The sequence below is a fragment of the Archocentrus centrarchus genome, chromosome 23, assembly GCF_007364275.1.
Source record: "Archocentrus centrarchus isolate MPI-CPG fArcCen1 chromosome 23, fArcCen1, whole genome shotgun sequence".
NCBI lineage: Eukaryota > Metazoa > Chordata > Actinopteri > Cichliformes > Cichlidae > Archocentrus > Archocentrus centrarchus.
In genome coordinates, this window is record NC_044368.1 from 4,431,269 (window position 1) to 4,445,773 (window position 14,505).

At 40.1% G+C, this 14,505-nt stretch overlaps 1 protein-coding gene across 3 annotated transcripts in view; it reads right to left on the minus strand.

The window, feature by feature from the left end:
- The window catches only part of dgki (diacylglycerol kinase, iota), a 92,302-nt gene that overhangs the window by 34,969 nt on the left and 42,828 nt on the right, over nt 1-14,505 (minus strand). For all 3 annotated transcript variants that reach the window (XM_030720005.1, XM_030720004.1, XM_030720003.1), the window contains exons 2-7: nt 11,768-11,876; nt 7,685-7,780; nt 1,787-1,861; nt 490-546; nt 319-384; nt 170-238 (exon numbers count right to left, since the gene is read on the minus strand). In XM_030720005.1, coding sequence (XP_030575865.1) covers nt 170-238; nt 319-384; nt 490-546; nt 1,787-1,861; nt 7,685-7,780; nt 11,768-11,876 — 472 coding nt within the window. The remainder of the gene's footprint in view (nt 1-169; nt 239-318; nt 385-489; nt 547-1,786; nt 1,862-7,684; nt 7,781-11,767; nt 11,877-14,505) is intronic.

A 14,505-nucleotide genomic window follows, 5' to 3' on the forward strand; every position in this document is an offset into this window, starting at 1 on the left:
TGGGCTCAAGTACATAAACATCCTGTAGTGCTCAAGTTCATATTTAATGAAAATAAACATTATTTTACAAGTAAAGACTGCATGGGACTCATATTGTAACTTCTATTTCCCCACAATAACGGCTCAGTAGTATTAAATACATTTTAATTATGAATAAAGAAATACTTACGGCCTGTTTGCACCATGAACAACTTATTGCGATGATTTCTTTACTGTGGAAGAACTTCTGCTGAAAACTCTGCAGAAACAAAGGGGCAGTCTGTATGAACAGTAACAACATCTGTGTGCAGCTGCATGTGTTTTTGTGTGTACGCACACCTTGCCACACTGTCTGCATTTCCCCTCTTGTCGTCGCCTGTGGACCCAGTGATGTCTGAGGACGTTCTGCCGTCAAAGAGAGAAACACATTTTCTCTCATTTATGCTGCAAACAAGGAGGCGACTCCTGCCTCACATTTATGTAGTTACACACTTATTTGCCCACGCTTACATCTCGGAGTGATCGGGATCCTCCCTCTCTGAAGGTCGGCTTACACCGGAAGTTTATCTAGAAAAAGAGAAATGAAGGCAAACACTAAATATTAAATATGTCCATTTTATTCCAGCACGGCATACAAACTAAAGCACGTCATATGCAGGTGATCATTAAGCTGCTATTTTGAAAAGTTGACGTTTACAAATTATACGGCTGCACGTGCTGAATGTGTGTGTGTGTGTGTGTGTCCGTGTGATTATTCCTGTTCAAAATTGGCAGATTGAGTTTTAGCTTTCTCAAGAACCGCTCATCCAGACTAGAAATTAACAAATCATCTTCAGCTACCTTTGCAGGAACCAGTTTGAGGGTTAAGACTTAATTTCTTCCACAGTGTGTTTTTTGTCCTGTCTCTCTCCCCTCACTCCCAACCGATCATGGGAGATGACCCCCCCTCCCTGAGCCTGGTTCTTCTGGAGGTTTCTTCCTGTTAAAATGGAGTTTTTCCTTCCCACTGTCACCAAATACTTGCTCATAGGGGGTCGTTTTGACTGTTGGGTTTTCTCTATATTATTGTAGGGTCTTTACCTTACAACATACCAGGATAGCTAGCCTGGGACAGCTAAACCAAAGGTGCTGCAATGCTTCCTCAGCCTGACAGAAAAAGCAGTGACTTCCTGTTTTTGATCTATATGTGCCACGTGTCTGTTCGTAGCCACTGTCCCATTCACCACTCTCCACTGGAGATCTGCACTGTGTTCCTCTATGGGAGGTTTCTACAGGGACCTCAGGGAGACCACAACAGTAATATGATACTAGTAAGCAGTGTTTGCTCATAGCGGGTCGTATTGATTGTTGAAGTTTTCTCTGTATTATCGCAGGGTCTTAACAATATAAAGCACCTTGAAGCGACTGTTGTTGTGATTTGGTGCTATATAAATAAAACTGAATTGAACTGAATTTACATGGAGAGAAAATAAATGTGATCAAAGGCATTTAGGGGAAAAAAAAAAATTGAATGGCGTTTTTATGTTTTTATTATTCTCCGAAGCCAAAAGCACAGGCTGGGGATCGAGGAGAGCAGACAATGTTTTTTCATTACCTGAAATATTGTAGGTTACAAAATAACTGCACGTTTCCCACCGTGCATGTATCTGCATGCTCCACAAATTTAAGTCTAAATGGGGTCCAGCAGACTTCAATAGGAACAATGATACAGAAAGCTCAATTTTTAGAAATAACTGTAAGATATGAACAATGGGCTCTGTGTGTGTGTGTGTGTGTGTGTGTGTGTGTGTGTGTGTGTGTGTCATACCTTTTCTAGTTGCTCCATGCAGCCGGTGTGAACAACGATCTTACAGGCTGCACATTTCCTCCTGGGGGCCGACTTCTTAAAAGGAGAGAGAGAGAATACAGAGGGCAGAGTAAGATACACAAACCCACCAAAAAAACAAGAACAAACACACACACAAGAAATGCAACAAACATAAGCAATGCAAGGACATACTACAAGCACCCTGCTGTTACACACTGGCACAATGCATGATGAGATGTGCTCAAGGTCCCCCAACATTTTACTTCTATTCCAGTTCAGTTTAAAAAGCCCCAGCAGGCTTTTATTAGCAGCTTTAACAGCATAAAGACACTCCAGGCTCAGAGAGAGACGCCAGTTTCAGTCATTTTTCTTCACCAGCCATGACTCAAAACGAGAAAAATTTTTTTTAAAAGGACTTAACAGACTTAAATTTCTGATTCCTCTAAATTCAAAAGGCCAGCTTCCTGTATAATTATACACACAGTTAAAATTGTGACTGAAAAAAGCATCAAATATTATCTACTTTTAAGAAAATATAGTTAAAACATCAAAAAAAGAAGAAGAAAACTTTTACTAAGAAATGTTAAATCAAACTTTAGTTAATAGTTTTTTTCTGTATAAAGAATATTATGACAGCCCATCCCAGCTGTCATAGAGCAGAGAGTACAGGGCCAACGCAGCGAGACAGACAACATTCACACCTATGGGCAATTTAGAATCACCAATTAACCTAACCCCAATAACTGCATGTCTTTGGACTGTGGGAGGAAACCTGAGTACCTGGAGAGAACCCACACAGACACAGAAAGGCTCAGCCCAGGGTAGATTCGAACCCAGACCTTCTGGCTGTGAGGCAGTGCTAACCACCACATCACCGTGCCGCCCCATGTGTGGAAACAAGTGTACCAAATCCCGTCATTGCAGTCGTTCAGACTTTTCAGTGAGAATTTTTTTTTTTTTATTAAAAAAATTAAAATAAATTCTCTTCTGTGTGTATGTGTTGCCACCTCACTGTGAAACTGAGGGCTCAAATTGTAGCCAAACCCCCAAATTTGCCCTTTTTTTAATCTTCTAGTTTAGCATAAACAGACAAAATGAACATCATCCTGTATTAAATAAGACTCAGACAATAAATTGTTTACTAAGGTCACCGATCCAGGAATCAGTAGGATTGCCCCCATATGTTTTTCCTAACTGGACTTCTTTCTGCTGCCCATTAAAATAAATGCAGGTTTAAGGCAGTTCAGCACTGGCTTCACTTTCAAGACCCAAAGAGTAAAAAACAAATCTCTGCTGTGGGGGAAAAAAAAAAAAGAATAAATTGATTTGAAAGCTCACACAGAGTGACTGGCAAAAAAAAAGCAAACACTCAAGATGCCAGAGTGCTATTTGCCTTCAATAAATAACATTGCTCTGCTGCCCTTGCTCTTGCAACAAACTACTCATTATGAGTAATAATATGAAAACTAATAATGGAGTGGTCTCATCTCTAGTCAATGGGGTCACTTTTGTCACAGTGAGCAACACTTAATGGCTCAGAGCAATTTTCTCACGCACACACAAAAAGAAGAAGAAAAAAAAACAGCCTTTCTCCCTCATTTTTCATTGGTTAGCAGCTCTGAATGTTAAAGTCCAACCACATGATCATCTTTGTAATGAGAAATATCTCACATTAAAAAAAGGAAGACGCTCTTTTCCAAGACACTCTGACACTTAGAAAAATGAGGATTCCTGTAAATGGAAATGAGTAAAATGGAGGAACTTATTTATCACACATTAGCTTTTGTGTAAATACATTTTTATGGTCACAGTCAAGGAAGTTCAGACAGTCAGCTAGTTTTTAAATGGCACATATTTTACCGAAAAGGGGAAGCATGCCATCATTTTAGGTTACACAGCGTATAATCACCAAATAGTCAGCCAGTCAGCCAAAGTCTCATTCACTTTACCTACCAGAGGATTTAATGCTGTGACTGAGCAGAGACACGGGCATTGTGACTGAATCCAGAGAGTTACATTCGTTATAAATGGATTAAACGTGTTATAAATGGAGCACAACGATTGGTCAGGCAGGCCACGAAGTCAAACTCAGCCACAGTCCCAACAGATCAGCTGATTTCAGTGCCAGTCAACATCAGCTGATGGCTCAAATCGCCGCTTTGTTGCACACCTCCAACCAGCTCACCCTTTCATGAGGAATCTCACTTCATCTGCTGTCCTGGACCTCTGGTCTGGTTTTACTACGGCTCTCTCCACCGTATCCTTTCCATGTATGAAACTAACGAAGGCAAGAAGGGAACCATGCAACCAAATATAAATGACTGTAGATTAAAAAAAAAAAAAATCTTACTTTAAGCGAAGTGGCTCTCACTGAAATAATGCTAAAATATCAATCCAGCAAATCAAAATGAACACTCCGAGAAGGATAATAACATGTCTTCATGGGTGTTTATTAACTGACAAATCAAAGTAGCACCTTATTATTAATCGTGTCTGCGGTGATGCAGACACAGTACTGGTCTGCTGTGGTGAACGGAGCTGAGCATGAAGGAGAAGCTGTAAATTTACTGGTCGAGCTACATTCCCACCAAAGGCTGCGCAGAGCTTCTAAGTCTGGGCTCAGCCTCAGAGATAAGGATGAGGAGCTCGGCCGTTTGGGAGGGACTGAAAGTAGAGCCGCTGAGTTGGTAGTTGAGGTGGTTCTGGCATCCGGCAAGGACGTCTCCCTGGACACCTCCATGTGTTTTAGACATGTCCTAACAGGTGGAGACTTAATATCACCCCTAGACAAGCTGGAGACTGGTTAAACATTTGTTGTTTTTTTCCAACATGGCTGCATTCACAAGAGTGATGCAAGGTGGAAATTCATCTTTGCATCCAAGAAGACAGTTTGCTATTGTTCCCCAGAAATCTGTTTAATCTGTTTGAGATAAAGGCTGATACGCCAAGATGTTCACATTTTTTATGTTATTGGTGATTATTGTGCGAGTTCTTTATTTTCAAGCCACTTCTAAACAGCTGCTCAAACAAAAACAATCTCAATCTAACAAATTATTCTCTTCAAATACCATTTTCAAACCGTGTAATAATGGGAGGTGTTATTTGCAGCATTTGTCTTGCATGAGTTTAAAGCCTCAGCTGCATCCTTCAGACTGCCTGGTCGTTCCTTCATGACTGAGATTAAATCGAGCTGATCCTGCTGAAAACAGGTAGGAATGTGTTTATTTACGTCAGCCACGACTTGTCGAAGCAATCTCAGATTCCTCTGAGGTCAGCATATCCTCTTGGACAATTTATGTAGCACAAATCATAGAGAGAGATTACGGCGCCATGCAGCTCAATCTTAAAAGCCACTTAATGTGTTTTTATACATGCACTATAATTATCTTCCATCAGTGGAAAGCCACAGAGATGTTAATACATTATTATAAGAATTAAAGGCTGTTTCTCAGCTCTCTATAGCAGGTGCTGTTTTTCTTATAAGAGCTGAATGGATGCACAAAAGGTCAACAGCAGCTCTCATTTAGACTCTCTCTTTGCAGCCCTGCGTGCTCGTGGTCAATGACTCTCAAGAGCACATTTCCCTCTCTGTTTTCAGAGTAATTAATTCACTTCTTTGTAGACACGTTTCACCTGAATGTGAGCGCGGCATCCTGTTTAAAATAATGCTGAATTTTTTTTAGACTGCATTTACAACTGGAACAATGCAACACGGTCCACTTCCAGAACACTGGGACCACCTGCTCTGCGAATAAAGCACAAACGAGGCATGAGTTTAAATTACTTTTTCACGTGCGGCACTAAAATCATAACCTTGTAATAAACTGAAAGCTTTTTGGAATTCCTGCTTAGCTTTTTTCCTCCCCTCTTTCTTCCTACTTTCACTGTGAAATCTAAATATTTTTTCTCTGCGTAATGTCTGTGTGCATTTCTCAGTGTAATGTCCTTCTTCTGTATTACCTGCTACTGATTCAACATATTAGAGCCATCATGTTTTTTCTTCTTCTTCCATTAACATAAAACCAGCTCTGTAAAATAGGCCATTTAAAGAAACTGATTTTTTTTTGCAGCTGCATTAAAAGAGAAAACTCTGCTGCACTGAAAAGCTTTTAAGACTCAGATGTGTTTCGGGCAGCATTATTAGCTGCTCATATGAAAGACTGCGGTCAGGTTAGTTCAGGCTGATTAACTCTAACACTATTGTGACATTTCCCACACACTTTCAGCAAACGCCATCACGCTGATACAGTCTGTATTGTTCCTGTCACTCTTTTCTATCCTGCAACAATAAAATACTTCAACAATTTTTTTTCATTTCAAGCAGGCATGAGGTTGGGTGACCAGGTATCCCATTTCATGTGGGACTAAACAGTTTTATCCCTTGGCCCCACTTGGATGGGAGGAGCGGGGTCCTTTCCTAAATGAATAACTAAATATTTCCATTTGTAAGTTTTGCCTCTGCAAACATTTTCCAGCTAAAGCTGCATTAGAAACTCAAATTATTTAAATGGATTCAGTTCTGCAAAGTTAATATTTAAGCCAAATTCTGCTAGCAAATATTTTCCAGCATTTAAAAGCATGTTTACAGTCTGGTACAAAAAGAGTTCATAACAACTGTACAGTGGAGTGATTATTATTCTTAACTCACCCACCTGGATAACTGAGTTAGGGGTGTGGCCTCATTAATTGACAGGTGTCCCAAAAAAGGCAGCTGGAGCCAACTGGAGTCTGCTAGGCCTCATCTACTACTTTGAGTCATTACTGGAGCTCTTCACTGTGTTGTTGGAGCCTTTTGGAGCATTTTCAATAAATAACCTGATTAATATTATGGCCCGCTGCACGATACAGACCATCCCAAAAGTTTATGGTTCAGATTTGATGAGTGAAATTCTAGTATTTTATTAAGTGTCTTACTAATTAGCCAATATCTGTACCACTTGCTAATGAGTTTGTTTTGTTTTTTGTTTTAAATCAGCTGCAACAGCTACAGGGTGTGGTCAAGAATTTTGGAAAGGCTTCATTTTTTTTACTTTAACAAAAAAAAATCTGAAGAATAAGATCAGCTGCTTCTCCAGCGAGGCTCTCGTCCTCCACATAAATTTCATCACAGTTTTGGACTGCAGCTGCCAGCACCCATCCTTGATCCTTAACACGGCCTCTGTGACCTCTAAACAGAGGTCACATGAATCAGTTTTCCACCTGCTGCAGGTTGGGGTTAGGGTGACCTGACAGTTTGCCACAGATCTCTGGATTTCTGTCACCAGCTGCAGTCCAAGACGGCGGAGTTGGAGGTCATCTCGCAAGAACTTTGCCAGGGAAACAGATGAATGGTATCAAGGACCGACATGACAGTGACCTGGCCATTGAGCCAACTGGTAATATAAGATAGGAGGTGTTGGGGTTAGAGAGATGGCAGAAACTAAGCTTTTCAAAACAAGGGCAAGGTGAATTAGTGAATTAGTAAATTGATTGCGACCAATAAATAAATAATAAATGCTAAAATGAGTTGCCAAATATACTTTAACAGCTGGTAACACACCTAGGTGGTCCGGTCAAGGAAAGTGTGTGTGTGGGAAACACTTATGACTTCACAATCTCCCATCACAGGAAGTTTTTTTTATTTAAATCAATGCAAAATAAGAAAATAAAAGTATATAAAAATTAGCTTTCAGTTTCAGTCTGGTTACATTCTCTCTTTGTTTGTCCTTTTTTCTGAAGTCGTCCCTTTTTGTTTTTCTTGAGGATGTGGGTATCATGTTACTTATGAGGAGCAGAATCTTGTTGGGGTTCTTGTTCCAGTTACTTCATGTTCATAAAACTGATTTATCATTGCTTTAAAAAGCCCATCTTTCATTGTATCTCACACACAAACAGAGGATTTCTATGAGCACAACTCACAGCTGTCTTCAGCAGGCAGGCGTCCTCTCCGAGATAACAGAGCTCTCCCGAGCAGCTCGTCTCCATCCACAGGTGATCCCCGTTCACTGCGTTCTCCTACAGAGATGCCGGCAAGAGAGAGAAAATGAGGGGGGGTGATTATAAATTATGTCAATATTGTCTCGGTGCCTGTCTCACTATTTTCAGTCACATTAAACTGCAACCATATGGACATGAGCACATGGCGGCGAATGAGGTCAAGGAGTGTGTCAGGCACATAACTGCCGCTGCTGAGCACGTGGATGACTTCACAGTGCATGTTTATTTAAACTGATCTGATTCATGTGCAAACACACTCCTACGTAAAGTGACATGTCAGTGTGTACGCATACAAAGACATTACATTTAAATGCACGCATGTTCATTGGCTAAGTAAAAGGGTGGTCACTAGGTTCACTGTACAGCTGCATGTATATACATATTTTGTATGTATAGGAAAACTTTTTTTTTTTTTTTAAATTAATGCCTTAATATTTTAATATACCATAAATTGCTTTTTAAACTGGCTAACACTAGTTTCAATTTAAAAAGAAATGTATGGACTTTAATAATGCATGGCTCTAGAGGCTGCAGCACTTAAATACAAACTTTTCATGCTTTTACACTTTCAGAGCCTGATTTACAAAAAACTCACAGAGCTGCGTGTTTTTATGTATTAACAGAATTTACAGCTGACTTAATTATTGATTTAAGCTGCAGTTTTCTGCAATGAGAAAGCCTGTAACTGAAGGTAAGTACTATGTCATTAAATAAATAATGCTGTGAGCTAATAAAATAATAAAATCTTCTATTCTGACAATACAGGGGGACCATTTCATTCCTATTGTTCTAAATAAGCCTGTGTGAGTGAGATTTTTGCAGTAAAACTCCTGGATTAAAGATGATTAAGCACAAGTAAAATAAACCACGTAGCTGTGCACCAGGCCTACAACACTACAGGTACTACTTTACATCATAAAAATAATCCCACCTCAAAAAGATAAGGTAAGCTAAGACACTAAAGGTGTTATTCAGTTTGGTGATGCCCCACCCACACTCTTTGGGAAGGTAAGTCTACCTGGGTCAGCAACTGGCTGAAATGGACTCAGCTCATGGATATAAAAGTTGGCCCAAATGAAGAGCTCAAATCTCTCTCCCACTCCACCTGATCATTTTTAAGCTCATCCACAACATAACATTGTGAGTGACTAGAGTGATCAGATGTCCTTTTTAGGTGGGACTACAAGGGAGTTTTTTTTCTTGTCCCACATCTTGAGATAATGTCATCAGCTGAAAATATGAGCTGTCTTCCAGAGCATTTAAATTAACAATTTAATTAAAGACAATCATTCACCTTAATTCTTTTTAGTTAAACCAGCTTTTCAGGGTTTACTGTGAGAAGCAGACATCCTTAATTTCCTGCATCCTTCGTTAAGTAATTAGTGTGGTTTTGGTTGTCATATAGCACAAAGTATTCATAAAACAAAGAGTGACAAACTGGACAAAGACAAGATGTGTCCAAACCAAATCTGTTCCTAATTTCTCCCTGTTTGTCACTTACAGGCAGAACTGCTTCACCCACAAGTCAACGCTCCACAGCAAATCAATTTGAATAGACATTTGCTTAAATTTCCAATTCCTGTTACTACATCTACCAGTGTTCTGACCCTGCTGGGAATATGGAAAAAAACCCTACTGGACTTATTAGCACCTAAAAGCAGACAATAAAGGCCTTAGAGAATCGACCCCTGAGTGCATATTAATGAGTGTTTGAGCACAATGATTACATATGAGCGAGTGCGTGTGAGTCGTGCAGAGAGATAAAGGGCAGCAATGACGTGCTGGAAGTGTCCCTGCGGACCGAGCCCGAGGGAAATCTCAGATGTGAGCCCACAACAGTTTGTCTACTTACACCTGCCTATTAATAATACAGCACATTGCATTTACTTTTCATTATAGATGCATGAATCGTTTAGAGCAGGGCCATCAAGCAAATGGACTGCGGCACAGAACTGGCCTGCCAAAGGGTCCGATCCAGCCCACGAGATGGCTTTGCAAAATGTGAAAGCTGTGACAGAGAGTCATAAATTTTGACCTTTTCACTCTATTTTGTCCATAAGAATGGATCACATCATGAGAGGCCAGACTGCTGATTTCCTCTGAGGCAGAGGTTTGAACCGTCGTCAGTTTTACAGCCTGCTTACTGACAAAGACATTCCCCCATGGCCTCTCATTCCACACCAGGCTCCCAAACCATTTCTGGCATGTCAAAAAAACCCCTGAAAGGTTCCCACCCCACACCCCGAAATATTCACAAGGTGAACTATACTTTAATAAAGGTTGGTACACTTACAATCTCTCTTTTGTTCACTTTCCTAAAATCATATTCACTCAACTCCACCATAGGGGGTCATTCCAGAGTTTGGGAACCACTGCACTACAACACATCATAAAAACATTAAAATACAATAAAATGAAATAATGCAGGTAGTGAGCTTTTAGTACTTTTTCTGTAGTTTTACAAATTTATTTCTAACTTTCTTACTCATGTTGTACTCACATGTCTTTACACTCAAGGACAGAAATGATTGAGAGTTTTGTTGTTTTAGAGGTCCACCTGATTTAAGATCAAACCACCTCTGTGTGGCTGCTGAGTTTGGCACCTCTGATTCCCCCCCCTTCAAAGATTAATTAAAATTTAAAATTCTTATCAGTCAATCTGACGCATTTTCATGACTTTTTCTTTACTTCTTGGTGTGAAAATGCTTAAATTTTATGGCAGAGCAAAATAAAAAAAAAAATCTCTGTCATAGTTATTTGAATCGAATGAAAAGAAGCAGGCCTTTATTTCACTGGCCATTATCATTAAAATAAATGTATTCTGTCTGTCTTGCAGAGTTTTTTGTACAATGGATTAGAGAGAAAAAAAAAAATCAAATAATATGTATTATTTTACAACTTGGATTCAGAGTAGCCAAATCTTATTAAATTAAACTAAATGTCTATTTTAAAGCAGCGCGGAGGAGGAAAGTATGCGATCTGAATTACAGCAGGTCTGGATGTTTGATGGGACTATTGTCATGGGGAAGATTTGAAATTATTTCATGACTACCGAAACAAAAAATCTGCCTGAGTAATCGTACTAAAACCAGTGTCGGCTACCCTGGTGGACCTTAAAATAACCGCTTTAATTGTTATTAGTCTTTTAATGTTTTAATTGTTTTTGACTGTTTTCGATGATGGTTTACTTGCTGTGGGACTCTTTAGTTAATATCCTTTGTGTTTAAATATGCTAAAATGTGGATATTTTACAACAACGTGCAGTCTTGGGAATATTGCAGGATTCCTTGTTTTAATACCTCCCTTCACAGGATTACAAACTTTTGGCATCAGGTTGAGAGCGGCACAACTGCAGGCAGGAAAACATGAGTTGTGCTTTCCTTTGCAAGCTGAAAACCACCTTATAAATCCCTCATTTTAATGCAGTGAAAATAAAAAACGTCACCTAAAATTTCTTTTTAAATTTATGGAGTTATTTCATGACATTTCAAGAATACTTTCCAGTGTGTCTTGACATTTCTATAAGCATTAGCACTTTTTGAGATGGTGCTTGTATTTTGTGATTCATGTTTCTTAAATAAAACCCATTAAACGTTGAATAATAAACCTTTAAAAAAAATAAATAAAAGAGTCATATTTCACAAAGTCGTGACACCAAACTTTCTTTCCCACGCTGAGATAGAAAGACATTTTTCTTGTAAAGATTAAAAAGGAAGGAAAAATCAAATTACTGCTTTCCATTTCCACATGAACATACGGCTCTTGAAACCAGTCTGCTACCAAATCTGTTGGCATGAAAATGCAAATGATGAGTGAATCAGCCAGACAGAATAGGGACAACACAGACTGGGACAAATGTCTTCTTGTTCATTATTTAAAAACACATTAATGGCATAATGTTCGTATGAGTCTGCATGTGTAAAACGCAACAAAGAACCGGGCAAAAATCCCGTTATTGTTCAGATTCACAGTTATATATAATAAATGTGTATGCCCATGTCTGACCGTCCAGTCCACGCAGGTGCGTAGCTCCTTGCTGGGGCCATTGGACGCAGGAGGAAGCGAGGGCTGAGGTGGGCCGAGGTAATGGAGGCCTGAGCGGGAGATCGCTTTCCTATGAAACAGAACAAAAAGACACCGTTAACATTGTCAAGATACTTCATACTGAATCACTGGGAGGTTTCAGTGTAATTTAGTTATTATAATTATATATTTATTCATATTAAGAGGCTGCATTTGAGCGGGCTCAGCTGGAGATATTTGAGGTGAACTGGGAACAGCTCGGCGGAGAGACTGCCAGCGGCACTTTGGGGTGACGAGAGAAAGTCGGAGACAGATCTGTTCTGTCAGAGGATGAGTCAGCAGTCATCTCTCTCAGACTCACCCTGTTATACTTCCTGTTGCAGTTTTCTTAAACTGACTTGAGTATATCTTTAACCATTTCAATTGTCCCTGAGTCTCTCCAAGTCATAGCTCGTTCATCATCTTCTCCAAGTACACAGTCCAGTCCACACGGAATAGATGAGAGGGCCCATCAGAGTATCATCTGTCTACATGCTCATCTATTAAGTGCTGATTTACAGAGACACCCCTGCAACCTCACTGGCTTCAGTCAGTGCAAGAGAAAACAGCAAATCAGTGGACTTCTTCCAATTAAATCTGCACATTTCTCTTTTTAAGAGAGGGGAAACCGGCCTGTTTGAACAACAGTGAATCTCTACGAGTTCTGATGAGGAAGAATATTTCAGGTTTCATTTCCCAAACTTTGGCTTCAGAGGTGGAGATGCCACTAAATTTATTTTAAAAGAACTTAACATTAACTGCACAAGAGTAATGCAGTTATTAAACTCAAAAGCATCTTTTTAAAGGGGATTTCCTTTGACTTTAAATAAATGTAAGTGGCAAGGAGTGGTACAGGACACATGGTGTCCAAGTAAGGAGCCAGACCCAGATTAAGGGTTGTTTTTGCCTTTCTTGTAATGTAAACCATCGGCCCCTGCCGGACTTCCCAGTGTAGGAAGTCTGCAGGTGCAGATGGGATGAAGAGAGTCTCCAGGAAGCAGCAGCCTTGAGTGCCTCATGGTGGGAGTGACAGAGTCAAAAGTGACAACCAACTCTCACATGCTGCCAAATGTTGACCAAATACAAGTCAACTGTAGCTACAAGCAACCATTTTTTATGCTTCTACCAGATCACCTCAAACATTGACCTACACCCTAGTCAAACAGGCCTAAAGCCCGGTTGCTGGTGAGCCGTTACTGGGAGTTCCTGGAAATGGATTACAAAGAGGGTGCTGATCAAAACTCCCCTTGTGATTGCTGCAGTTGCCTGTAGTTTGCATGGAAAACACTGATTTTTCTGCAAAAGTTCCACCTTACCACTGCAACCCCCCCACCTTTAAAAAAGGCACAACTTTTACTTTGAAGGCGAACAGTCTCAGTTTCTGGTTTGCATCATGCTTCACCAAGATTCAGCAAGCAGTTGTCAAGTGTTTGCATCTCCTACAGACAAACCATGGACTACTGTGGCAATCTGCTCGCAACCAAAGCAAACACAAGGAGGTTTTTCGGTGCAGCACCATCTTAGGACCAATTTCACAAGCAACAGCCAACAATCTCCATCAAACACTTGTGGTTGGAAAATGCAAATTTTTCCCATGCAGCTTGTGATTTCCAGGGAGTCGCCAGCTGGTCTCTGGGCCTGTGCGATTGAAGCGTTACTCATTGTGGCTCAAACTGAACTAAACACCATGTGAGTCTGCGCTTTCAGGAAGGGGTAAAAGAACAGTGTTGTAAAGGAAAAGGGCGTGTTTGAATTATAACACAAAGGCAAGAAAATGGAGACCTTTGTAGCTAAAATGAATATAAAAAAAGTCATTGTTGATTAATTGCTTGATTAATAGATTAAGTGTAGGGTTTGTTAAAACAGATGACAATTTACTATTCCCTAATATAGTAAAATGCTTGAAAGTGTTAGCATACTATAGTAGTACACAAATATTTTCAGATCCGGAAAATAAAACTGAGCTGGAAAGCAGCAGAGGTGATGAACAAGACTTTTATAGCAAACTAGTAATTATGGGAATGAACACCGCTCTCTCTCTCTCTCTCTGTGTGTGTGTGTGTGTGTGTGTGTGTGTGTGTGTGTGTGTGTGTGTGTGTGTGTGTCTGTCTGTCTGTCAGTGGAAAAAGGTTGCACAGAGCATCTGACCCCCCTGTTGAAAGTTTCAGTGGCCGTCTGTCTAAAATTATCAGTCAGGACAAAGAGGAGTCCACTTACACACCCTGTAACCTGATGACACACACACACACACACACACACACACACACACACACACACACACACACACACACACACACACACAAGCATGCACTCACGGCCCTTGGGATAAAAATAGCACTCTGTGGATGACCGGAAATGAAAGGATGTATGTAAGACTGGACATATGCCACAAAAAACAAACACAAACACCGACTGAGTCCAACCGATTAAGGCAGAACTGGAGGCCTTTTATTTTTTATATAGTTTTATTCCTCATTCACTTTTTGTTAGGTAACATTGTACTCATAACCTTCTCCACTCAGCTCAGAGGGCACCGCGACACAGTAAAACCAAGCCCATTAGAGGAAGTAGCACATGCAGCGCTACAAACGCGGAGTTTCACTGGAACTGCTTATTCAGAAGTGAAACCAAAGGCAGAAAGTGAATATGCAAAAAATTTCTCAAGTTTAAATAAGCTTGTG